The 27635-nt window shown below is 41.2% G+C and overlaps 1 protein-coding gene across 2 annotated transcripts in view; it reads left to right on the plus strand.

Annotated features, from left to right (window-relative positions):
- Positions 1 to 27635, plus strand: part of SPATS2L (spermatogenesis associated serine rich 2 like) — a 199766-nt gene that overhangs the window by 107170 nt on the left and 64961 nt on the right. For both annotated transcript variants that reach the window (XM_056111822.1, XM_056111821.1), the window contains exon 4: positions 27201 to 27309. In XM_056111822.1, the coding sequence (XP_055967797.1) occupies positions 27201 to 27309 (109 nt within the window). The remainder of the gene's footprint in view (positions 1 to 27200; positions 27310 to 27635) is intronic.

The raw sequence follows: 27635 nt of genomic DNA on the forward strand, positions 1-27635 counted from the left end.
TTTTTACTGTTTTGGACATATTAAATACGCTATGAGGAGCTTGCCAGCCTCTACCATGCAAGCAAGATACTCTCGGTAGCTTGCTGGGCTCTCCAAGAGGGACAGAGGAATCGAACCCAGGTCGACCTCGTGCAAGGCAAATGCCCTACCTGCTGTGCTGTCGCTCCAGCCCATATGGGATATGGGCACATATGGGGAGGTATGATGTGATAAATCATAAATACACTCTGTATACCATGTTAACCCCAACGATTAAATAACGGTCAGTAGTATTCATGTTTCTAGTCATCTATTGGGGGTCCTGGAACATATCCCCTGCAGATGAGGGGGGACTGCTCAAGGTGCTTTAGTGTGGAAATTGTTTGTGTCATCAAGGATCTATAAAACAACAGAGGAAGAATTAATAACTTAAGTTTGAAAATTCCAGGCCCATTGGTGCTGGAGTGATAGCACAGCAGGTAGGCCATTTGCCTTGCACGCAGCCAATATGGCCAACACAGGTTCGATTCTCAGCATCCCATATGGTCCCCCGAGCACCTCCAGGAGTGATTCCTGAGTACATGAGCCAGGAGTGACCCCTGAGCATCGCTGGGTGTGACCCAAAAAGCAAAAAAAAGAAAAGAAAAGAAAGAAAATTCCAGGCCCAGGAAGACAGTACAGTAGGTTAACTCACCTGTAAAGCAAACAGCCCACGCTGGCTCAATCTCAGGCACCAAATATGGTCCCCTGAACACTGCCAGATGTAACGCCTGAGCACAGAAGTAGGTATAGCTCCTGAGCACTTCTGGATGTAGCCCAGCCTCCCACGAAAAAACAGAAAAAGGAAAATTTGAGAGAGCTGACTCTACAATTGTCACTATTTTAAAATATTTTTTATTTGTTGGGTTATAACAATAAAGATCTAAGTTGGAAATAGTGATGAAATCAAAGTTCCATCTGCTGAACAATGTGCATCTTCCATGGGATTTACCCCTGGCACTTTCCCACTTTCCCTGCTGCCTTTCCTCTCACAGCTCTTTGTGCGACCCTCTTCAGGTGTCTCTGCCTTTATGCCTTTGCAGACGACTTTCTGCTCTGAGGGTGTCCTTCCCAGAGGACATCCTTTGTAGTAACCCTTCTAGGTACCTCCTTTCTCCTTCCTCCTGAATGTTCTGCACTTTCTCAATTCTGCTTGGAGCTTCCATGAGTGTCTCTCTTTGGTGCTACAGCAGTTATTCCTAGTACTGTAATTGTTCATGTCTCTCTCCCTAAAGAGGTGCCCTGCTCCTTGTAGCAGATGCTCTCAGCTGTATGTTCTTAGTTTGACAGACTCATAGTTGGTCCCAGTCAGGGTTAGATGCACTAACAGTTAATACATGAAAGAGTTTGCCTGTTTGAATAGTTTGGTTCTTGAAAAACTACATTTCCCTTTCACAATATTTTGAAAAATCTCTGGCTTCTTTGAAAACTGAAATGTTGGTTAATGAAAATGTCATCTCGTGTTCGTACTTTCTTTGCTATTAAAACAAGATTTAAATTGCTTTTATAAACAGATGGTAAGGTTAGTTGACTACCCATAGTTCTCCAGAAAAGCATTATCTTTGAGATGGTTGTCAAATACAGGTGGTGACCGGTAGGATTTATGATAATAAATGCTATCTTTTGGTAAGTCATTACCCACTGTGCCAAAATCAAAGAGAGGTTATCCCCATGTGTCACTTTACAGAGGAGAAACAGCAGAACAAAACCTCCCGATTAATTAGGATTTTTACAGTTAGGGCATACTCACTTTTTACAGCTCCTTTGTAGAAACTCAATATGAAAACTCAGAGATGAAATCAGAATAAGACTCAGTAATAACAATTTCATTGTATTTTATGTAAAATGCTAGGGTATGAAGGTAAATAGATTATAAAATTATAGATATAATTCTCAAACAAATAGCACTGCACTGTCCTCCCATTGTTCATTGATTTGCTTGATCGGGCACCAGTAACGTCTCCATTGTGAGACTTGTTGTTACTGTTTTGGGCAAATTGAATACATCACAGGTAGCTTGCCAGGCTTTGCCATTAGGGCGGGATACTCTCGGTAGCTTGCCAGGCTCTCTGAGAGGGATGAAGGAATTGAACCTGGGCCACATGCAAGGCAAACGCCCTACCACTGTGCTAACGCTCCAGACCCTCAAACAAATAAGAAAGAATTATTAGATCCAGAGCAGTAGTACAGCAGATAGTGTGTTTGCCTTGCACAGTATTGTCCAGTTGTGATCCCTGGAAGCCCATATAGTCCAAGCCCCGCCATGGGTGATTCCTGAGCACAAAGTCAGGAGTAATCCCTGAGCACTGCCCGTTGTGGCACCACCTCTCACCCCTAAAAGAAAAGAAAGAAATATTAGAGCTGTCATTCTCAAAATAACATTTTTGTCAGAAAACTTATTCACAGTTGTAAATAAGTTTAAGAAGAAAATTTAACAATAAAATCTGGTAAGAGTCTCATTTGTAAAATGGGTTCATACTTGCTGAGTTTCTGGTATGACTGAACTCATTCAATTGTGATTCCTAAGCTAGTGCAGTGTGGTTGCGATGTGATCTCCAGTGAAGCCAGGTCATGAAAAGAATATGGACTTTGGTGACAGATGCAGAAATTAATTAATTCTACAATTTGTAGTTGAGCAGCAAGTCATTTTACTTTTCTGAACCTTGGTTTCTTAATCTGTAGATTAGACATGATAATAAAGTATATTAAACGAAACATAAAACTTTAATGAATGTGGAACTGCTTTTTCTTATTTTTCAATTTTATTTTCATTTTATTTTCATAAAGTTGTTCACAACTATTGATTACACTCAATATTTCAACATCAATCCCACTACCATTACACCTTCCCATCACCATTAATTTCAAATTTTACCACCCCCTCTCAAGCCTGCCCCACAGGCAGATGCTAAATAGTTTACTTTGTATTCCTTGTTATGAATATTATGAGATGTAGTACAGCCACAAAAGTGGAGCTGCTTTATGACCTTTCCTGTCAATGACTCGACCTGTGTTTTACAAAGAACTGAAAAGTAGTTCAACTCTTTATATAGGACAGCGTCTGGTGAGAAAAACCCAAACATATGATGAGAGAGATTTTAGCAGGATCAGAGAAAAATACCAAAGAAACCCATCATTGTGCATCATTAAAACATTAACTTTACTCAGTAGAGAATCCCTGTAGTGGAATTCGGATATTTTAATGATACACAGTTGTTTTAAAGAACCAGACCGTACAAGCTTTGAGGCAAATGTTCATTCCATAGTTTAATAGGAGTATTTAAGTCATTTGAGCCCAGTCCATGGGTTCAAACACTGAGAACACAAACCACACACATAGCTTTCAGGTTTCACAACATGCAGGTTCTTGTTATCATTTTCTCGTAGGAAAGGGTCATTAAATTTCCCTTTTAAAGAAAGGAGGAACATTGACAGTAGTTATGGCCTAATGCTTATGTACAGAATTGCTGTTATTGTTGCTTGGCAACTAGAAGAGATTTGACAAGGAGTCTAAGGGAACTGAATGAATAAATGGAAATGTCAGCATCAGTTTCAGGGGATAAGAAGAAATTTACTATTGCAGGATTAGCATCACATTGCTTCTCCCAAGCTACATGATTGGAATTCAGTGTTTCTGTTCTGCTTCTCCTGCTACCTCTCCTTCCAGCCTTTCACCAAAGCATCTTTTGCAGTGTGACCAAGAAATATATACAAGATAGATGATTAATGCCAAAGAAAACAGCATATCAAAAATAAGACCTTTGATGGCATAAAAAGAGTTTGCAAATGCTTAAAATATATGGTTATTCTAATGGTACACTGGTTACATCTCAAAATGATTATTCTTATTAAATTATCCAATTTTAATAGATTAACAAAATGACATGGTTGCAGTGGTTTCTTCTCATCTGAACTTGAGCATAAAAAATCTTTATGCTCAAATTAGATAAAAGTTTAAGATGCTAGATGAAGAGAAATGGGTAGCAGATTCAGTACCTAGAAATATACTGCTTTTATTATTTTAAAAAATACTTTTGCTCTGTAAGTTATTTCTCCATAATTCAATGATAGACTCCTTATATGTCCAAATGGACTTTTAATATGTATACATGTATATATATGTGTATATATATATATATATGTACTCAGTATCTTCAATACTCCTATAGAAGTAATGCCATATATTTGTGTCTTCCAAATAACTTGATTACTATTTTGTTGCATGCCTTTAAGGAAATTTCCTCAGGCAGGTGGAGAGTCCTCTGACCAAAGCTGCTTAATTGGCGACCCTGTGTCACTCACAAATGAGCTTTCAGTAGACCCGAACCTCCACAGTGACTTGCGTTGCCGACTGGAGCCTTCCAGTTGGTGGGTCTGGAAGAAAGGTTATTTCCTAGAGATTTTCATAGCTACTGCAGTGTTCAAGAGAACAGCAACATTTTATATTTAAAAAGTCTGTTGCCCTCTCCCCAGTCTCGAGACCAGAGGAAGCAATCGCTTCCCTGCCCTCAGTCCCAGGATTCCCCAGCCTCAAGGAAACCGAGGCCCACTGCCTCCAGTTTAATTCAGGTGTGTGCATCATGAGTCTTTGAACTCCACCCCTTCCATCCACTTAGACCTGAACACCTCCTGTGAACCCAGTCCATTTTTCCAAGGGGCACCAGAGGCTTCTCTAGTCACAAAGCCCTGTGGATGCTATTAAGTAATGAATCAGGTCAGTTCTCAGATAAATGGGAGTTTAAAGTTCAACTACCAACACCCACCCACAAGACTCTAAGGGCAGTGGGGAAACAAAGGAATTCCCCTGTATTGGCAGACAGGCAGAGAAGTCCTGGTAAATCCTCCAGCTCAACAAAATTCTTTTTTTTTAATTTTTATTAGTGAAACACCATGAGGTACAGTTGTAGACTTACAAATTTTTTGCTTGAGTTTCAGTTATACAGTGTAGGAGTACCCATCCCTCCACCAGTGCCCATTCTCCACCACCACTGATCCCAGTATCCCTTCAACCCTTCTTCCCCCCCCCCCCATCCCACCCTGCCTCTGTGGCAGAGCATTCCATTTTGTTCTTTCTCTCTTTTTGGGTGCTGTGGTTTGCAAAAGAGGCATTGAGTGGCAATCATGTTTGGTCTATAGTCTACTTTCAGCATGCATCTCCCATCCTGGGAGGATCCTCCCAACACCCTTTACTTGGTGCTCCCTTCTCTATCTGAACTGCCTTTTCCCCTGGCATGTGCGGATGGCCTCCAAGCCATGGAGTGAACCTCCTGGTACTTATCTCAGCTATTCTTGGGTGTTAGTCTCCTATTTTGTTACTTTATGTTTCCCAGATGAATGCAATCTATGTCTGTCCCTCTCTTTCTGACTCATTTCGCTTAGCACGATACTTTCCATGTAGTACCACTTGTATGTAAATTTCATGACTTCATCTTTTCTAACAGCTACATAGTACTCCACTGTGTAGATGTACCAAAGTTTCTTTAACCAGTCATCTGTTCTCGTGCACTCAAGTTTTTTTCCAGATTCTGGCTATTGTAAATAGTGCTGCAATGAACAAACAAGTGCAGATGTCATTTCAACTAGACTTTTTTGCCTCTCTGGGATATATTCCCAGGAGTGGTATTGCTGGGTCAATGGGAGCTCAGTATCTAATCTATGGAGAATCATCCATACTGTTTTCCAAAAGGGCCAAACTCGTCGGCATTCCCACCAGCAGTGGAGGAGAGTTCTTGCCACATCTGTGCCAACACTGGTTGCTTTTGTTCTTTTGGATGTGGGTCAGTCTCTGTGGTGTGAGATGATATCTCATTGTTATTTTGATCTGCATCTCCCTGATGATTAATGATGTAGAGAATTTTCTCATGTGCCTTTTTGCCATTGGATTTCTTCTTTGAGAAAGTTTCTGTTCATTTCATTGCCCCATTTTTTGATGCGGTTGGATGTTTTCTTCTTGTGGAGTTCAACCAGTACTTTGTATATCCTTGATATCAACCCCTTGTTGGATGTGTATTGGGCGAATATTCTTTCCCATTCTGTAGACTGTCTTTATATTTTGGTCACTTCAACAAAATTCTTGATCCTCCTTAAAGAGGAACTCAAATCTACACTCCATACAATGACAGTGGAAATATAGAAATCACTAGAATAGAAATTCAGTCAACTCAAGGAGTAACTAATTTAGGGTATATTAGGTCCAAATGGAACTGAAGGAGTTAAAGAACATAGTATCAAGCCACAGCAACAGAATTCTGTATGCAGACAACTATATCAGAAGTGTTGAAGCCCAAATACAAGACAAAAACAATAATTAAGTAAGAAAAGAAAAGTAAAAGAACAGAAACAAATGTAAGATTCTTGATTGATAACAGCAAGATGATTGATCTCCAAATTATAGGAATACCAGAAAGAGAAGAAAAAGAGAAAGGGAAAGAATGACTGGTGGAAGAAATAATATGGAGATTTCTAAGTAAAGTAATAATTGAGCAGCCGTATGACCTTCAGTTCCACTTCTGGGTATTTAGTCCAGAATATAAAATTAGAAAAAGAAAAAACCCTAGTCATTCAAAAAGATGTGCACACCATTATTAATTGCAGCACTGTATACTATAGCTATGATATGGAATCAGCATAGGTGCCCAAGGACAAGATGAATGGACTATGAAGATGTGGTGAATTATAAAGTTGCAAGTAATGATGAAATCACACAATTTGTTGCAACATGGATGAAACTGAAGCATATCATGTTAAGTAAGCCAAAAGTAGAAGGATAAACTCAAAAGGATCTCACTTATCAGTAGTATAGGAAATAACTGGATGTTATTTGTGTAGCTGGATATTTAATAATAATAATCGATTTGCTCGAGCGGGCCCAGTAATGTCTCCATTGGAGACTTTGTTGTTACTGTGTCTGGCATATCGAATACTCTCGGTAGCTTGCCGGGCTCTCCGAGAGGGGCGGAGGAATCGAACTCGGGCCGGCCATGTTGGCTGCGTGCAAGGCAGACACCCTACCCGCTGTGCTATCGCTCCAGCCCTAATAATAATATAAATTGTATTATATAAATACAATATATTAAAGGAGATAACTTGGGACTGGAGCGATAGCACAGAGGGTAGGGCATTTGCTTTGCATGCGGCCAACCGGGGTTCGAATCCCAGCATCCCATATGGTCCCCTGAGTCCCGCCAGCTGTGTGCTCCTGAGTACAGAGCCAGGAGTAATCCTGTGCATCGCCGGGTGTGACCCAAAAAGCAAGAAAAAAAATTATTTAAAAAAATTAAAATACAAAAAATTAAAGGAGATAACTTGATCATCTTTTTGACCCCTGGATATAGGAATGAGAAAGAGAGGGAAAGAAATTGGAGGGAGGGGTAGCAAGGAGAAGCTGCCGGGAAGTAATTGAGGCAATGGGGCAGGGGTCGAGGACCTCAGTATTTCTACGGTGTAGAGGAGTGGTATGGCTATACATCCAAAACGTAGAGTCTTTGAAAGCCAGAGATACAAACAACAACCAAACTTGAAAATTAACCTGTCAAGGAGGCAGGCTAAGGGGGAGCCTGAGGGAGACCTGGGAACACTGGCGGAGGGAAGTTGATGGTGGTAGTGGGACTGGTGCAGGAACATAGTGTGTAAACTCAACTATGAATAACTGCTTGAATTATGGTGTCTTAATAACAATTCTCATAAAAAATTAAGTTCACTGAAATACTTGTTTTTGAATTCTGTAGTATAAGTGCAAAAGATGTATGTGCTTATGTAAAAGAAGTAATAAATTTGAGAATGATTGTTCAGAGGTTGTTCAGAGGTGATTATTAAATCACAATTCAAACTCTAGAGTTGCTCTTCCCTTAGCAAACTGAGCCATCCTGTGACTGATATAGGAAGTCTTTTCAGAGCCAATGATGATTATGTGCTAAGCTTAATTTGCTTTGAAAATGTAATTTTAAGGCTGGGGAAGTAGAACAAATGACTGGAGTGCCAGTTTTGTTCTCCAAGTTTGCACCAAATTGTCCACTTTGCACTGCTGGGTGTGGCCAGAAAATAAATTTAAAATGTAAAGAAAAAATGCATACTTTACTTCTAACCATTTTAAAGGAAACTAAAGTTCATGTTGTGGAGTTTACATGGTAGATCTTCAGATTCCTTCCAGCTCAAAAAGTCTGAGAAATAGTTGGTCTTTCATGCCTCATAGACATCTTACAAGACAATAAAAAGGGGACTATGCCTCAGGTGTAAGGACCTAGAGACAGCCTTCATCCTTAGAGGAATCACCTATCTTCATCAGAATATAGTACAAAGCCTCTCTTGGTTTCTTGTGACATAAAGGAATTGGATTAAAGCATCTCTAGAACAATTTTTTGTTGTTCACTGGTATAGCATTTCTGATGCTATCCTATTTGGGGATTCTTCAGAGGCCTGATTTTTTTCAAACTTGGAAGTATCAGTGAAAGTACATATTCGAATGATAAAATCTGTTTGGCCAACCAAGCAATGTGGGTTAGTGGGAGGCCAGAAGATGCTGTGCTACCCCTACCCTGTAGCACCTGCAATTACCCGGCCCTCCAGGACTGCACACAGAGATTCCTGGGCACCATGTAGCACCAGGAATTGAACTTGGGTCATTTGCATGTGAGGCATGTGCGTTAACCACTGAACTACCTCTCCAGTTCCCAAACTTAGGCTTCTAGTACACAAGGCACGTGCTCTTTTGCTGAATTGTATCCTCAGCTCAAAGAAGAATTATTCATAAATATCATTGTAGGGAAATCATAGAGGAAAAAAATATACATATATATTTATAATATATATATATTTCTCTCAGAGATCCTGGCAAGCTACCTAGAGTATCCTGCCCACAAGGCAGAGCCTGGCAAGCTACCTGTGGTTTATTTCATTTGCCAAAAACAGTAGCAATATAACTGGTCTCATTCCCTGAATGACCCTCCAATATGGCAGCGTTGAGAAAGACGAGTAAGGAGAGGCTGAAAAAATCTCAGGACTGGGATGAATGGAGACATTACTGGCACCTGCTCAAGTAAATCAATGAACAACGGGATGTCAGTGATACAGTGATACATACACAATAGAGTGTTATCCACATCAGGCATAATGCTATATATCTCTAGAACTTAATCATCTTGTATGGGTGAAACTTGTCCCCAATCAAAAGCAAATACCTACTTCCTTCCCTCAGTCCCCTGTTAATAAACCCTGTTCTTATTCCCTGCTTCTTTAAGCTTGAGTATTTTAGAATCCTCACAAAAGTGGAATCATGAACAATTTATTCTTTAGTAACTGGCTCAGCAAATGTCCACCAAGTACAACCATATTGTCATAGATTTTCCTTCTTCTTCCAAAAGACTAAATACTATTCCATGGTATGTTATACATTTTATTTATCCATTGACCTCTCCACAAGCCGTTGTTAATGTTTGTCTCAAAGCTCAAGTTGTAACTTTCATTTTTTGACTGGGCCAAGGACACAAGCTAGTTTTAACTAAAAACACAAACTAGTTTGAAAGCAAACCAACACATTTATAAAATCATTGGGAAGACAAGAACTGGTCCATCAGAAAATAATTTTTACTGATATTTAAGCCAATTTGCCTGTGTTACATTGGTCAAACCTGCTAAAAATAAAAATGTGTGTGGGTGAGCAATTAACTTCCCCCAAAGAGAAAGCACGTTCCTTGTCTCCATGGTGTTCCATCGCCTTCCTTCACACCACAGCAAAGATATACCCAAAGTTGATGTAATTTAGAGATGAACTTAACTCTTTTATTCTGGAATTAACTAAAGGGTAATTAATTAACACCTTTATCCGGTATTAATTAAAGGTTAATAGTGGAATAGACTTACACCATTGAGGTACTCCTTATCTGAAAAGTACCATGAATGAACAGGAAGAATAGCTGTCAATAATTACCCTAACCTCCCCACCCAGAGCAGAGACCTTAAATTTCAAAAGACAAGAGGAAAGACTTTTACTGAAAATTCCATGAGGGAAGCAGAAGATAAAAGGTGTCTTTTTCATCCTGATTAAAATATCTTAACCAAGAGACCTTTTACAAGTTACAGTTTCTTTTGTTTTCACTAATAAATTGAATATGGAATTTCTTGGAGAAAATAGCCAGCCCAAATACTTACCTTAGTCCTATGCTGTAGGTGTAACAAACTGGCTTAAAACAGACTTCTTATGGGTCTAGAGCGTACCCTACTCTAAATTATGTGCTAGCCTAACTGGTAATTTGGAAAAAACATGAGGAAGAAGAATCAAGCACAATTATTTAAAGCATGCAGGTGTGCTCTGAATACACGCTAGCTCAATGATGAGTGGAAGGTAGAGAAAGCCCACAGACTGGAAGGGCGACTGTTTCTAATAGCAACCATTGGATAGTTTAATATATGTTTATATATTTAAACATACAGATATCACGTTGAAGGTCCAAAATCTGATACGAGAAATTTGTCAGGAACTGAAGGTCCAAAATCTGATACGAGAAATTTGTCAGGAACTTTAAGACACAAAGCTGATTTTTAATACTTTACAGTTTTATTTGTCAGGGAAAAAATTCCACTTGATTATCTCTTATTCTCACATTATTGGTCTTCGTTTCAGGAATTAAAGAAGTTAAAGTTAACCTAAACACTAAACTTAAATTTAGCATTACAGCAACAGTTAAATTACTTTGCTTTGGGGCCAGAGAGATAGTACAGTGGGTTGAGCTCTTGCCTTGTGCATGACAGATCTGGGTTTTATCTGCAGCAGTCTCATAATTCCTGAGAGCAGAGCCAGGAATAATCCCTAAGCATCACAGGGTGTGGTCCCAAAATACACCAATTTTTTAAAATTTTTAATTAATTTTCTTTTTAGTCTCTCAGAGTCCAGTGATTTAACAAAATATTGGTAGAAAGGACTCTCGTGGTGACTTTCAGCCCTTTGAGGTAGATATATTCCCCAAGAACAGCAGGACCAAGCAGGGGAAACTTCTCAGCAGTCAGGGGTGCAGGCTTTGTATGCACCAGGACCAAAATTTAAACCTCATGGTCCTTCAGGCACCAACAGGAACAACTGCCAAACGTAGAGTCAGGAGTAGCTCTTGAGTTCTACTGAATGTGGCCCCCAAACCAAATAAGTAAATAAATAGACAAATAAATTATCAGTGTCCAGGCCCAAACTTACCTGTATTTTACCATATAATTGTCACCGATTTTAATGCCAAGTTTGGGGGGCCAAGAAAAAAATAGAGTGCATCCATGTGTCACTGATGAATACATTGCTGCTCTGTTTACATTTTACTTCTGCATGATGAGCAGAATTATGTCTATGACAGTTAAATAATGAAATGGTTTAAACCCAAGTTTTGAACTGAAAAACAGAGTGTCGATTATGCAGTGAAATTATGCAGTGAAGTGCTCTACCCACTGAATGGTTAATTGTTCTAGGTGGGACCCAGGGGGAGGCATTTTTTAAAACTCACCAAGCAATTGGTTCCACTCTGCAGTAAGAGCTAAGAGTTGATTGATACTGACAACACCCAGATCTATGTCCCAGCTCAATTCCAAGTTCTTCCTTGGAACTGAAGGTTCAGATTCTTTCTGAATAAGTTCCTGGCCATCTCACAGTCTCTCAGGCATAGGGCTCCTTTTCTCAAGAAAAGACACAGCTCTCCTCAGAAACATTCAAATAAGAAATCTAGAAGTCACTCAGAGTCCTTGTGTCCAGTTAAATCATCCACTTCCTTCTCATTTGTGAGTCATTTTCTCCACTGCCTCATCTTGGTCCATTTTCTCTTTCTGAGTTCTGTGCTAGAATCCTAACAAGCATCCTTTTTAGTGTTGGAGACTGACGCCGGAGACTCACCCATGCACGGTAGGTGCTCTACCACTGAGCTACATCCTGCCCCCCCGCCTAGTGTCCTTTGATCTACCCAGCTCATCCATGTAGAAACCACGATGACCATCTTAATATACAGTTATCATACACCCCCCATCCCCTGCCCCAAACTCTTCAATGACTTGCCCTTAGGATAACATTCTAAATTATAAGATGCTCATAAGGTTTGTATCATTTTTTTAAATTTTTTTTATTAGTGAAACACCATGAGGTACAGTTGTAGATTTACAACTTTTTGTGCTTGGGTTTCGATTATACAATGATCAGATACCCATCCCTCCACCAGTGCCCATTTTCCACCACCATGGATAATATCTCCCCCACCCCCAACCCCCCCCACCACCCCCGCCTCTGTGGCAGGGCAATCCCTTGTGTTCTCTCTCTCCTTTTGGGTGTTGTGGTCTGCAAAAGAAGCATTGAGTGGCAAACATGTTCAGTCCATAGTCTACTTTCGACATGCATCTCCCCTCCTGGGAGGATCCTCCAAACACCCTTTATTTGGTGCTCCCTTCTCTATCTGAGCTGCCCTTTCCCCTAGAATGCCCGGCTGGCCTCTAAGCTAAGGAGTAAGGCTTGTATCATTTTTATTAAGTCTTTTTGATCCAGCTTCTTCTGAATTTTTTTTAACATTTAATACTCCCATATGCCTGAGCATCATTTGTTTGATGCATTCCTAGTCTTTCCATCTTGTACATTAGTAGATGTTGCAGACTTTTCCTGGATTACTCCATCTTTTCTCCCTTCCCCATTCTGTCTTGGTTTTAATTATCCTTAATCCTCAGCTTAAACAGAACTTCAGTCCTCAGAGGGGGCTTCCCTGATAGGATCCATCCCTGTTAATAGGAATTCAGGACTTTGTTACTTCCCTTCCTAACACCCATCAGATATTCACATTCCTAGACCATGAGCCTTCAATGTGAGGGAATATACCTGTCACTGGAGTATATTTATTCAAGCATAATTGGAGTTCTTTATTCAAGCATAATTTTAACATTGTGACTAACTGGGGACTCCGCGCCAGGCTGTGGGGTGGGTGAGAGCCCTCCCCACCCCAAGGGACCCAGCCCCGGCAGCTGACCTCCACTGCCCAACCACCGCTACACTCCAGACTGCTTTCTGGACCACGTGACCGCAGAGTGGCCGGGTAACACATTATAAGACACTTCCTACCCATGTATGCCTCTCCGAGAGCCTGGCAAGCTACCAAGAGTATCCGCCCCACACAGGCAGAGCTGGCAAGCTCCCCGTGGCATATTTGATATGCCAAATACAATAATGACAATAAGTCTCATTCCCCTGACCCTCAAAGAGCCTCCAATCATTGGGAAAAGATGAGTAAGAAGAGGCTGCTAAAATCTCGGGGGGGGGGGGGGGGCGGGGAATGAATAGAGATGTTACTGGCGCTCGCTTGAGTAATTCAAAGACCAACAGGATGACAGTGATACAGTGACTAACTAAATGAATATGTAAGCTAATGAACATGAATTTAGAAATCAGTATCAGCTCTAAGGCAAGTTCCTGTGGTGCTGATCTCTGTACTTGTCTCCCAAAATTAAAATTAAAAATTGGATAAGACATAGAAGATGGGACCCAGGGAGATAGTATAGTGAACAGGACATTTGCCTTGCACAGAGTTGCAGCCAATCCATGTTCTATCCCCAGCACCACATATGGTCCCCCAAATACTGTCAAGAGCAATCCCTAAGCACTGAGCCAGGAAAGAGTCCTGAACTCCACTGATGTGTCCTTTAGAAAAACACACTTAAGATGACGCTATCTCAAAAAGTAGAGAAATTGGCAACTAATTTTTTAAAGGATGCAAAATTGGTATAAATAGCTCATGTATTCTCTGTTTCAGCAAAAGGCAAGGTTCTGAACTCACTGGCCAGTACGATGGGTACAGAACATGCAGCTAAAATTTAACAAAGGTGAATGCAATTCTCTATCCATGTATTCTAGTCCCCATAACTGTAGAACAGGGGTCACTTGCCTCAGAAGTTTTTCAGGGTACGTTAGTAGCAAAGAAAGTACATCAGAGTGAAAAACCAATGTCACTCTGAAAAATGCTACCTCCATCTTAGACTCTGTTAATGGATAAATAAGCCCAAGCAAGACAGGAACAGGCGGCACATCCTCTGCTCAGATCCAACTGCTGCTGGAACAGTCTTCATTTTTAGAACCTTATTTCAACATGAGGCACTCAAGGAAGCTGGAGCAGGGTGGTAAAAATCTGAGGATACACAGCTTATGAAAAACTGTTGTAGAACTTATGTTTACTCCATAAAGAAGGAATTCTGGAAAACTTCAGTTTCTTTGAAAAAGTGACAAGCTGAACCAAAAGACAGAAGCACAACCATGCACTGGTTATATCCAGCACCCTCTCTCTTGCCTTATTACTGACTTCCCTCACTCTCATGATCTCTCTTACTATCTTTTTCCAGCATCTCTTCTCTTCCCTGTGCTTCTCTGTAGTCTCCCACATTCCCCTCCCCTTATAGACCACAGATGTCTTGATCTTTAATGATTCCTATTTCTGAAGTCTAGGTCTGTCATTATGTTTCTTAGATTTTGTCACCTTGAATTAATCTGCTCCTGCCTCTGACTTATAGAGAATTGTCATGGATAGCTATGCCGTTTGGCTTTATGAGTGACCTGGGCCTTCCAGCATTAGTGGATCGTCAGTCCTACTCAGCTTTATTGACCTAAAGCGATTTTCCATCAGTCCCATTTTTTAGAATCCCAAAAGACTCTAAACCTCTTTCTCATTTTTTCCTCACATAAACAAACTCTAAGATATTAAGAGGAAATAGTTTTCTTAAATTTTCTGTTCATGGTTTAAAGTGTTTTGGTATATCTTTCTTCTTTTCTTTTCTCCCTCCTCAGTATCCTAAGGGAGGGCCAGACAAATAATAAAGGTGTTAAGGCATTTGCATTGCATGTACTCACCCAGTACAATCACAGGCACTTCATGGTTCCCCTGAAAACAGAGCCAGGAGTGATTTCCAAGCATCATTAGGTGCAACCCAAAACCCTTTCTCAAAAAAAAAAAGCCTTCTTTCCACACTTTGCTTTTCCACATAGATTTTGTTTCCATTTCTTTCATTTCCTTTGGGACTTAGTTTCATAATTTACCTCCTGTATTTCCTCTTTTCAAATTCATTCTCATTACCAGCTCTTTCCCTCGATCACTGCACACATACAGACACTGTGGGGAGATTAATTAGGCCATGATTGTTTGAAGATGGATTGGAGCAGAGAGAAATCAAACCAGAGAATCCAATTAGAACGGTTTTTCCTGAATCCAGGTGAAAGGCAAGGGGAATGTGTCCAGGGTAGTGAAAGGAAGAATAGAGAACAGGTGAGATTCAGAAAGGTTTAATTGTCAGAATGACCCGAGTTATTTATGATTTTGCTTTATTTTTCTACTTTTCTTTCAACTCCTTTAGGGTGGGAGCTGTCAGATTCTCACTTTTCCTTACAAAGTCTGGTTCGAATGCATGCTCAGGATACCCCCAAAAATGTGCAAGTGTGTGATCTGGGCAGCTTCCCTTTGGAAGTCTTATTTCACATATGTATTTGGTAGAAATCTCCATTCAGAGGAAGAATGAAGTAATGCTACTCCCCCAAACAAGTGGCAGACTGGGACCCAAGAGATAATACAGTGGGTAAGGTGCTTGCTCTACACGAAGCTGACCCAGATTCAGTCCCCAGCATCCCTAATGGTCCCCTGAGCACTGCCAGGAGCTATCCCTGAGTGCAATGCCAGGAGTTACCCCAGATCATGGCGAGTATGGCCTCCCAAAAAAAACCCAAAACAAACAAAAAAACAAGTGGTTTTCTGCTGTCTCAGTTTCCCAGAACTATAACAAATTGGATTTGCTGTAACAGTAAGCACACCTATCGTGACTAAGAGCACTGTATCTTCAGGTGTGTGCAGTGCTCAGCCAGGTGTTGCTTAGGGGTCAGCAGTGCTACTCTCGGTGCAGCAAGGATGGAATGTTGGGCATCCTCTCCATCAGGAGAGATGTGATCAGCTACTTATATGAGCTTCCCAGCCCCTGCACCCAAAGAGAGAATCTAGGTTCATCCCTCCATCTCATAGTCAACCGATCAACAACCTTAATTCCATCTGCAACTTGAATTTGCCATGTAACCAGGTGTGTTCCCAGACTCCACCAGCAACCCCGTCACCTGGGTGCTTATTGGAAAAGCAGCCTCTGTGTTAGAGTCAGCATCCACTCAGATCCCCAGGCAATTGGAGTGTGCGTGAAAGTTGAAATGCCATAACTAGTCTAGCAGTGAAATCCTCTCCGTTTTAAACTTCCCACAATATTATGAAAACTGCATTTTCCCCTTCCACCTTCAAATCTTTATTATTAATTCTAATTCTGGTTTCCTGCCAAAAGAGAGTTAATTTTGATTTGTACTCCTGGTGTTAAGTCCCAAAAAAGTCAGCCAAGTAGAACATGACAACACCTCATGCATATTTTTCCCCCTGGCAGGAAGTAGATGTTCGAACAGGCAATTAAATTATAGAATTATCTATGATGCAAAGGTACTGGTCTGCAAAGAGTATTTTCTTCCCTGCAAAGATTCATAGGAGAACTGCCTTCATTAGTGTGTAGATAATATTAGTGGCCCTGCAAGTGAGGCAAAATGCCCACAAATGAGGTGTTTTTAAGACATCTCCAAAAGACTTAGTTTTAAGAAATGTGACCAAAACTGATTATAAAATTTCTTTCAAAGTTGCAGGAATGGCAAACCCATAAATAACTCTGGCTCTCAGTGGTGTCAAAAAGAGGTGGCTGACTGATTGCTGTCCTTATTTTAGGGGAAAAGATTAAGTTCACCTCTGAGATGACAAGCTCCTTAAGGCTAGGACCAGCCATAGCCAGGGCCTGCGACCTGGAGGTCGATGCATTTGGACCTGAATACCTTTCAACACTGTGTCAAATTTACTGCTGAATTCCAGGGATGTATTGGAACATAAATAGGATAAATAAAATGGAAATATTTTAATGACCATTCTACTAGACTCCCTACTTCCTTGGTTTCTTCAGTCATTCATTCACTATTCAGTCAATATTTATGAATCATCTACTGAATACCACCCATTGTTCCAGGCCCTGTGGATGCAACAGTTTTGTCCCTGTCACCCAGGAGCTCACGTGCCTATGTGCAGTGGTCACATAAGTAAATAATTAATGACACATGGGGGCTGGAAGAGGCATGTGAGCCAGCTGTGGGCCTTTCTAATCTGTCATTCCCATTGTCACTGGATTTATCTTTCATCTCCCCAGTGCCAACTAGATTATTTGCCTTTGTTGGTTTTGTTTTCAGCCCTAGTGGCTAATGTTGCCTCTAGGCACTCACTGCTCCTTCTAGAAAATGAAATTCTCCCAAAGTAGAGCCTGAATAAAAGAGGTTATTGTAATGGTGGGAAAATTAAGACAGCTGTAAAGGCAGGAAGTGGGTCAGTGCCAAAACAAAACAAAACACTCTGCTTTATCTCCACTCAGTTTTCACCCCTTGTATTGTAGGTCTTCATATTTTCCTAACTTTGGTAGCAAGCATATCTGTTCTGTTATAGCTATATCTAGCAGCTAAGATAGTGCCTGGTCATAATGATTTAGTAAATAAGCATGTGAAAGAACAAGAAGAGAAAAACAGTACATGGTTAACCGCCCTGGAGAAGAGCTTTCTTACAGCACAGTCAGCTTTCAGAGCAGGAGAAGCTGGAGGAGAGCCCTGGGTCCACTGACAGCTCAGCAAGACTAGAGAGGAAGGTTCTTAAGAAGACAGGAAAATAGAGCTGGGCATGTGCTCATCCCCCCTGCGCTCCACACCATCTTGCTATGACCCTGACCTTCAACATGAGCACCAGTACAGCAGCAACAGTCCCCACACCCCCAAAAAAGCAATGAAGCAAACAAAGCAAACAAGGCATGCGCCCACCCTATCTAAAAAAAAAAAAAGAAAAAAAGAAAAATAAACATAAGCAAGGGAGAACAAGTACTCTTCCAGAGAGCAGAGAGAGCCTGAAAGAACTTTGCAGGTAGGGGTAGGGTTATATATAAATTTTTTCAAGTCACCTTGGCTTAAGCTCTCTGCATAATATCAGTTATTGCTGGGACACTGTAAAAGAAGAGGACTTCGAAGTCTGGAGGTCTCTTCAATCTTCTCAAGGTTTTTGTACCTGCTAGTTCAGCTTCTATAAGATTTTAGCCTTCAGGTGTGGGCTGGCTTCTTGAGCTACCAACTGAGTAACTCCCTTTTAGATCATACTTTGTTTCTGTGGCTTCATAACATTTATTGTCAAGGGCCTCCCTGCCTAACCTAGGAAGCCCTCTCTTCTTTGTGACTCCATATAAATGCTCCCATGCTTCCCTCCCCTTCTCTTTGTTGTCAGTGTTGCAATGGTCAAGGCTACACACTTAAAAACTACCACACTTGCATTTGCTGGGGAAGTCGCACCCTTCATTTGCTTGCACCTACGGTTGCTGGGGTCATTCTCATTAAGTTGTGTTGCGAATGCACATCTTGTTGCCGTTCTCACTGGGCTTTGCCTCTCATACTTGCCCTGGGCCATGATGTGTATGTTAGTTGCATTGCTCACACAGTTCTTTGCTGTATTGTGGCTCTGGGCTCCCAGACAGCAGAGGCACTGGGACCACATTCAGCATGTGTGGGAAGCAGGAGAGATGAAACTCGTGGCCTCACACTTATAAGGCAGTCTCTTCTCCACCTGAGCTATCTGTCAGACTCCACCCTTCTTTGTTGAACTCATTAAGCTGATAGTAATGTGTGCCAAAATCTGTATTGCACACTTTACATTCATCACCTGTTTTAACAGAAATCCTAGCAGATAATATCCTGATTGCGTACCAATAGAGCCACATATTAGTCTCTTCAGTAGTTCCCTCAGTCTCGCTGACCTGCAGCAGAACCACAGTTAGCAGGTGGGGCTGTTTTATTCCAGATCTCCTTCCATGACACATTGGCCTCGTCTGTAGTATAGTCTCCCCTCTGTAGGAAAGCTAAATCACACTCTTCTCTGGGTTACCCAAGTATCTTATTCATAAAGACAGCTCAACTCAGGTTATACTCAGAGGTGCAGATGGCTCTGACTTCAGGGCTAAACTGTCTGCCCCCCTTAAAGCAGGAACTAGATGTGTCCCCCTTGGTGTCAGTCTTATTACTTAGTGGAGGCTCAGCCAGCAGCTTTCTGACTGATGCAAGGGTAGGAGGTGACTATGCTCTTTCTGTTTTTTTAAACTGCATAATGCGCCTTGCATACCTTCTTTCTCTTGGTACTCACCATGATTAGCTTTTTATGTAGCACTGTCCTCCCATTGTTCATCAATTCTCTCGAGTGAGCACCAGTAACATAGCCATTGTGAGACTTGTTACTGTTTTTGGCATATTGAATACGTCACAGGGAGCTTGCCAGGCTTTGCCATGTGGGTGAGATACTCTTGGTAACCTGCTGGGCTCTCCAAGAGGGGCAGAGGAATAGAACCCAGGCTGGCCACGTGTAAGGCAAACACCCTACCCACTGTGCTATCGCTCCAGCCCTAGCTTTTTTTATAAAGAATAAAATTTTATAAAGTAAAATGACTGAAACTGTGCAAGTTATGGTCTCACAAATATCCTTCCCATCTCTTTTGTAGCAAATTTGTAGAAATTTAAAGGACTGGTGTTCATTCACACTACCTTTCCAGTGTTGAGGTCACATATCAGCCAACACCACTTCCTGGTGTTGCAGTGGGTAAATACAGAATAAGGGAATGATCCCAGTGTCCTGGTAAAATGGTACTTCAACTCAGAACATAGTCTGGTGCATGGACAAGTAGGCACTGCCTTGTGTTCCACATAGTTATTAAATACCTGCATACACCATGAATCATATTAATCAGTCAGGGGCAGGCTGTTGATTATGTGAGGAGGATTCCTGCCCACATACCACTATCTCTTAGAAACAATATATACACAAACACTGAGCCTAGACAGTATAAGTTTGCTAAGAGACCTACCATAAAGGGTTCTGGGGGCTGCAAGGAGGCTGGGACCACTTCCAAAACCTACAGTCGAGACTTCCTAGCATCAGTGGCATTTCATCTGGAATGTAAGAGTTGGATAAGCAGACCCATCTCAGATCTAGGGCAAAGTTACTAGAGATAGAGGTGGAAGATCAACACTGGGCTTACATGTAAAGGAAGAAAGCAAGGGGGAGGGCATTTGGAAATGCAGATTAGGGCCCATGGTTAATGGCTCTGAGTTGCTAAGCTGGGAGATTTCAATTTATTCTCAAGAGAAGAGTTAAACAGGGTCCTGATGACACTTTGGGGAGAGCAGTCAGGCTACAACTTCAGAATGCAGTTATAGGGGAACTGGTGGAAGCAGAAGGCACAATTATTTTATGTTTATTTGATAATTCCAGGTCTTTACCGATCACACAGCTATGTGGGTGGATTGAAAACTTTGGTCAGAACCATTTTTGAAGTTCAGGCATAGTCTAAGTGACTCATAAGTAAGCCCAGAATTTCTAAGCAGTTGTCACATATAAGCTCAAAACATGTACAGTGTGAATGGGGAACTCTGCTAACAGCTCTTAAACCAGACAGCTCAGGTACAGGGGGGCAGGCTCGCGTGGGAAGGAGAAATCAAACAGCATCTGGGAAAGCTACACTCTGCACTGTTTAGTGCAGGCACGATGCCAGCAGGGCGGGCTTGGGGCCGACTGGGCAGAGCCCACAAAGCCAGCTGGAACCGGATAGGAAAGCCCCAGAGACAGGTGAGAAGGGGAGATCAAAATGCTGAAGATATGAAAATCAAAACAACTTTTGAGGTACAAAAGGCGGGTTTCTCAGTAGCAAATTAAATTTGCCAAAGTGAGGAATGAAGTGTGTAGCAGAAGAGTGGAATGTGATTTAGCAAAGATAAAGCAGTTGCTAAATGAACCACTAACTACTAATGATCCCGGATTGTCACCCAGCAGCCTGGGCTGCTGTCTAGTCTGCCCACCGCCCGCCTGCCCTTGCCCCTTGTAAGCTCCCCCCACCCCATCCCAGAACCACTCTCTTTATGGCTTTGAGAACCCCTGTGGGATGCAGTCAAGTGCAGCCTGCAACTGGGCTTGGGCATGACACTGCAGCAGCAGGCTGCTGGCTTGGACTGTGGTGGTGAATTAGAGTGTCTGAAGCAGCGCCAGAAACAGCCTCTGCAGAGCAGCCACCACAGGCGTGAATTTTATGAGTTCCCCATGTGCAAACTACCATTAGCCACGCATTGATTGATTGATCCATTCCTTCCAGAGCTGCATTTCCAAATGCAAAGACAACCTTTCAGACACAACCTCTCTTGAACACTGCCTTTGCCATCCATTTCTTATATTTAAAATTACTTAATAATGGGATTGGGGGGGGAGAATTGGGTTTTGTTTGTTTGTTTGTTTAAAATTTAAATCTTTGTTTAAAATGGACCCCCTCAGTTTGAAGTTCGGGAGGTTGATTCCTCCCATTTTCTTTTTCCCAAGAATTGCTTTAGCTATTCGTGGGGGCTTATTGTTCCATATAAATTTCAAGAGTGTTTGCTCCATTTCTTTGAAGAATGTCATGGGTATCCTTATAGGGATTGCATTGAATTTATACAATGCTTTTGGTAGTATTGCCATTTTGACAATGTTAAGTCTCCCGACCCATGAGCAGGGGATATCTTTCCATTTCCTCATGTCCTCTTTTATTTCCTGAAGTAGCGTTTTGTAGTTTTCTTTGTACAGGTCCTTTACTTCCTTAGTTAAGCTGATTCCTAGGTACTTGATTTTCTGGGGCACAATTGTGAATGGGATTGTTTTTTTCATGTTGCTTTCTTCTCTCTCACTGTTTGCGTATAGGAAAGCCATGGACTTTTGGGTATTGATTTTATAACCTGCAACTTTACTATACGAGTCTATTGTTTCTAGGAGTTTTTTGGTGGAAGTTATTGGGTTCTCTAAGTAGAGTATCATATCATCTGCGAATAGTGAGAGCTTGATTTCTTCCTTTCCTACCTGAATGCCCTTAATATCTTTTTCCTGCCTAATCGCTATTGCAAGTACTTCCAGTACTATATTGAACAGCAGTGGAGAGAGTGGGCATCCCTGTCTCGTCCCTGATCTTAGAGGGAAGGCTCTCAGTTTTTCCCCATTGAGGATGATGCTTGCTGTAGGCTTGTGGTAGATGGCTTTAATTATGTTGAGGAAGGTCCCCTCTATACCCATTTTGGCTAGGGTTTTCATCATAAAGGGGTGCTGGATCTTATCAAATGCTTTCTCTGCATCTATTGATATGATCATATGCTTTTTATCTTTTCTTTTGTTGATATGGTGGATTATGTTGATTGATTTCCGAATGTTAAACCATCCTTGCATCCCTGGGATGAATCCTACTTGGTCATGGTGTATGATCTTTTTGATGAGTAGTTGGATTCTATTTGCTAGTAGTTTGTTGAGGATCTTTGCATCTGTGTTCATCAGGGATATCGGCCTGTAATTCTCTTTCTTTGTGGTATCTCTGTCTGCTTTTGGTATCAGTGTGATATTTGCTTCATAGAAACTGTTTGGAAGTGTTTTTGATATTTCAATTTCGTGGAAAAGCTTAAAGAGCATTGGGAGTAAGTCCTCTTTAAAGATTTGGAAGAATTCACTAGTGAATCCATCCGGGCCAGGACTTTTGTGCTTGGGGAGACTTTTTATTACCATTTCAATTTCCTTGATGGTGATAGGTCTGTTCAGGTAATAATTAAAACAGCATGGTACTGGAACAAAGGCAGAACTGCAGACCAATGGAACAGGGTTGAATACACTGACATCTCTCCTCAATCATATGCTCATCTAATCTTTGATAAAGGTGCAAGTAATGTGAAGTGGAGTAAGGAAAGCCTCTTTAATAAATTGTGTTGGCATCACTGGACGGCTACATGCAAAAAAATAGGCTCAGAACTCTGCCTAACACCATGTACAAAAGTAAGATCAAAATGGATTAAAGACCTCAACATCAGACCAGAAACCATAAGGTACATTGAAGATAAAGCTGGCAAAACCCTCCATGACATTGAAGCTAATGGTATCTTCAAAGATGCCACGCCACTGGCCAAGCAAGTGAAAACAGAGATAGATAAATGGGACTATCTTAAACTAAGAAGCTTCTGCACCTCCAAAGAAACAGTGACCAAAATACAAAGACAGTCTACAGAATGGGAAAGGATATTCACCGAATACACATCTGACAAGGGGTTGATATCCAGGATATACAAAATACTGGTTAAACTCCACAAGAAGAAAACATCCAACCCCATCCAAAAATGGGGCAATGAAATGAACAGAAACTTTCTCAAAGAAGAAATCCGAATGGCAAAAAAGCACATGAGAAAATGCTCTACATCATTAATCATCAGGGAGATGCAGATCAAAACCACAATGAGATACCATCTCACACCTCAGAGACTGGCCCACATTCAAAAGAACAAAAGCAACCGATGCTGGCGTGGATGTGGCGAGAAAGGGACCCTCCTTCACTGTTGGTGGGAATGTCCACTGGTTCAGCCCTTCTGGAAAACAGTATGGACGATTCTCAAAAAATTAGAAATTGAGCTCCCATTTGACCCAGCAATACCACTCCTGGGAATATATCCCAGAGAGGCAAAAATGTATAGTCGAAGTGACATCTGCACTTGTTTGTTCATTGCAGCACTCTTTACAATAGCCAGAAACTGGAAGAAACCTGAATGCCCAAGAACAGATGACTGGTTAAAGAAACTTTGGTACATCTACACAATGGAGTACTATGTAGCTGTTAGAAAAGATGAAGTCATGAACTTTACATACAAGTGGTACAATATGGAAAGTATCATGCTAAGCGAAATGAGTCAGAAAGAGAGGGATAGACATAGAAAGATTGCATTCATCTGGGGGATATAAAGTAACAAAGTATGAGATTAATACCCAAGAATAGCTGAGATCAGCACCAGGAGGATTACTCCATAACTTAGAGGCCAGCCGGGTATCCTAGAGGAAAGGGCTGTTCAGATAGAGAAGGGAGCACCAAATAAAGGATGTTTGGAGGATCCTCCCAGGAGGGGAGATGCATGTCGAAAGTAGACTATGGACTGAACATGTTTGCCACTCAATGCCTCTTTTGCAGACCACAACACCCAAAAGGAGAGAGAGAACACAGGGGATTGCCCTGCCACAGAGACAGGGGGGGATGGGGGGATGGGGGTGGGAGGGATATTATCCATGGTGGTGGAAAATGGGCACTGGTGGAGGGATGGGTATCTGATCATTGTATAATTGAAACCAAAGCACAAAAATTGTAAATCTACAACTTTAAAAAAAATAAAATAAAATAAGGGAAAAAAAAAATGGACCCCCTCAAATGACCTGGTGAGTCTCCTGGATATTTATGCACATACAAGAATTCCGCACCATCTCTCCATCTTTCTCAAAGGCATTTACATAGAAATCTAAATAGTGAATTTATAAATTGAAAAAGGTGGGAAAACAATATCCTCTCTTCACATTAGTCAAAGCTTGATACAGCATTATCCAGAAAATCCGCTTTACTGTGGAGTCTCTAAGAATAGGCAGAAATTTTTTTTCAATTTTTTAAAACTTGGAACTCCTGGGGGCTGGAGCGAACACACATCTCCCATCCTGAGTGATCCCTCCAACCATCATTGACTTAGTGATCTCTTTTATATCCCAGCTGCCTTCTCCCCCAGCTCATAAGGCAGGCTTCCAACTGTGGAGCAATCTTTCTGGCCCTTGTCTCTAATGTCCCTGGGTATTAGTCCTAAGACCTGTTTGAGATGGCCTTATAGGCCCTGCACCATTTGGTTCCTGCCCTCTCTAGCCTCTTCTAATACTCTAAAAACTTCACCCACTGCAACATCCTTCCTCACCTGCAGATACCCCCTCATCTGTGCTCAGAGTTTGCTCCTGACAGTACTCAAGGGACCATGTGATCCTGTGTAGGATAATACTCTTTTGTCCTTCCTCAGGTAGCTTAGGTTTGTCAGGTCACACCCATCTAAGGACACTGAATTTGTATTGTAAGCAATGTCCTTTCTGTGTGAACACAGGAAGACAGTTAATATTATGCTTTGTAACTTGGGAGTTGATTGACTCCAAATAATATTTACTCCTGGGCATCTGATTTCTTGACTCGGTTGCCCTTAGTTCCTAGCACCCCAAAAGCAGGGTCCCGACAAGGGACTGAATGGACCCAGGGGAAGCAGTGAGCTACCCTGGCATCGAAATGGGCCAGGCCAAAGAGCCACGATACTCAGCTATAAGTTGAGGGCATGATCATGGACAAATGCTGTCATGATCCAAAAGTAAGTAACGACGAGACTAGGACCCTGCTGGAGCTAGGAAGATTAACCTGGCCTGAGGACTGCGGAATGTATACTGAGATGTTCTCAGGAAGAACCAAACTAAATTTATATCTCTTACTGTGCTCATACAGAATGACATTGCTAGAAATATTAGAAGTAGATTTATTACAACTATTTAAGTAGATTACTAACTGAGGGAAGAACACACCCTTGTTGGGATCTCACCCTTGAGCGGATCTCCTAGTAATCTGAAGTAATCTCTGTAGATGAGATTTTATCCTTGAGTTAATCTCCTGGAGGAGTGGTCTTACCTCTCTTTGTTGATTTGTCAGTATTCAACCCACCTTTATGTCACCGCCTTATGTGACTGCTTTATAAACTAAGACGTAAGCTCGGAGAAGGGAGTGAGAAGCGAGAGAGCTCGGGCTCCAGAGATCCAGAGTCAGAGCCAGAAGGAGAGAGGTTCCAAGATTGGGACCCAGGAGAGAAGGAGGCAGAGAAGACAGGAGTGAAGAGGATTGGAATAAACTACTATTGATATAGACTGGCCTGGCCTTCGTTTCTTCTTCGTCTGCCCTTGGCCAACAGCTGTTCCGATCCAGGCCACACACAGCGGCTCAAGAGCACCAAACACAGGCAGTGAGACAGTGCCATCCAGTGAGCCCGTGAACACACAACCTTCGGCGTGATAAGATTTTACAATCCTGAGACTCCAACCTAGGGCTCATACATGCATAGCATGCACACTAGTCTGTCGAGCTATCTCTTTGACCCTGTGCCTTGTTATTTGTTCGTGTAGTTTTCTTTACCTACTCTTCCACACTTGTCTGCTCACTGTTCTTCAGTGTGCCTACATAAAATCAAGTCTCCCTGGCAAATGATTTTATAGCATTTATCACACAATGCCTATGTATTTCTTGATGTGATCATCTGATCAGTGTATTATTCCTCCTTTAGTTATTAAGTTCCTGAAACTTTTGTGCCTTATGACACAATAGACATTAAGGACACTTTTTACTGTAAAATCAAGAAAGAACTTATATTGGAAGTTAACTTTTTTAATATGGAAACTAAAAAGCATAAAATGTGAGAATTGGGGGAAGAATAGTTTCAAGTCTGATATTGACAGATAGATACACTTGATAGAAATTGTGGTAAGCCAAGTTTTTTTCAAATATGTAGATATTCTGTAACAGTATCAAGTTCTGTGAGAAGGTAAGTTAATTCTATTAGGCAAGAAGGAAATATATGCTAAGTTTGACTAAGAAATACACCTAGATTATTATAAATTGATTATTACCCTAAATTCTTGAAATAAATATTAGCTTATATTATCATATATTCATTTACTCTTACTATGTTTTAAAAGTTTTATTTTCAGAAACATGTTTGGAAATATTTTCCATATCATGACCGATGGCCATTTCAAAAATACAGTTGCTTGCACTTTTGTCTCTGTTAAGGGAGTTTCCCAGCATACTTCTGTGAACCTTGAAGTGTCTCTTTTGTGCAGATAAGAGGAATTGAAGCATGAGGCTCTTCGTAAGTTTTCTACAGACACCTCTTGAGCCAGTGGTGAGGAGAGCCAGAGCTGGAGTGGACTGTCCCCCACTGAGCTCTCATCCTGTAGGTGTCAATCATCTCAGGGGAGAGTGGAAGGCAAGACCAGAGCTCACTTTTCACACTCACTACTTAGAGTCCTAACAAGTAGATCTTTGGAGAAATGTGTACACAAATTAAAAGGTGTCAAGGGGATGACCAGGATATCTTTGTACGGGTCTGAAATGCCCTGAGTATGCTTGAGAGAAAGAAGATTCGTTGGCTTTTCAAATGCCTTTCTCATAGTTCTAATTCTTTCCATTGAGTGATTCATAGATAAACAACATTAATTTACTTTTCTCTTTCTTTACAGATATATGCAGTTCGATCAGTTGTTCCTAACAAAAGCAATAATGAAATAGTTCTGGTGCTACAACAATTTGATTTTAATGTAGATAAAGCAGTACAAGCCTTTGTTGATGGTAAGTATTTATGTGCCCTGAGCTTGAAGATGTATATTGTATATTTCATGAGGCTGACCTGGGTTCGCTGGCATCCCATATGGGATTATGGAGTTTTATGTGTATTATGGAGTTTTTTTATATATGTATTGAAAATCAATTATTTACAAATATTTACTTCTCATAAAAATATGCATGACTTTATTTTTTTCTTCTTTTTTAACATTCATTATTATTTTGTTATTTTTATTTTTTATTAGTGAAACACCATGAGGTACAGTTATAGACTTACAAATTTTTGTGCTTGGGTTTCAGTTATACAGTGATCAAGTACCCATCCCTCCATG

Source organism: Sorex fumeus, unplaced genomic scaffold (assembly GCF_029834395.1).
Source record: "Sorex fumeus unplaced genomic scaffold, SorFum_2.1 ptg000014l, whole genome shotgun sequence".
Taxonomy (NCBI): Eukaryota; Metazoa; Chordata; class Mammalia; order Eulipotyphla; family Soricidae; genus Sorex; species Sorex fumeus.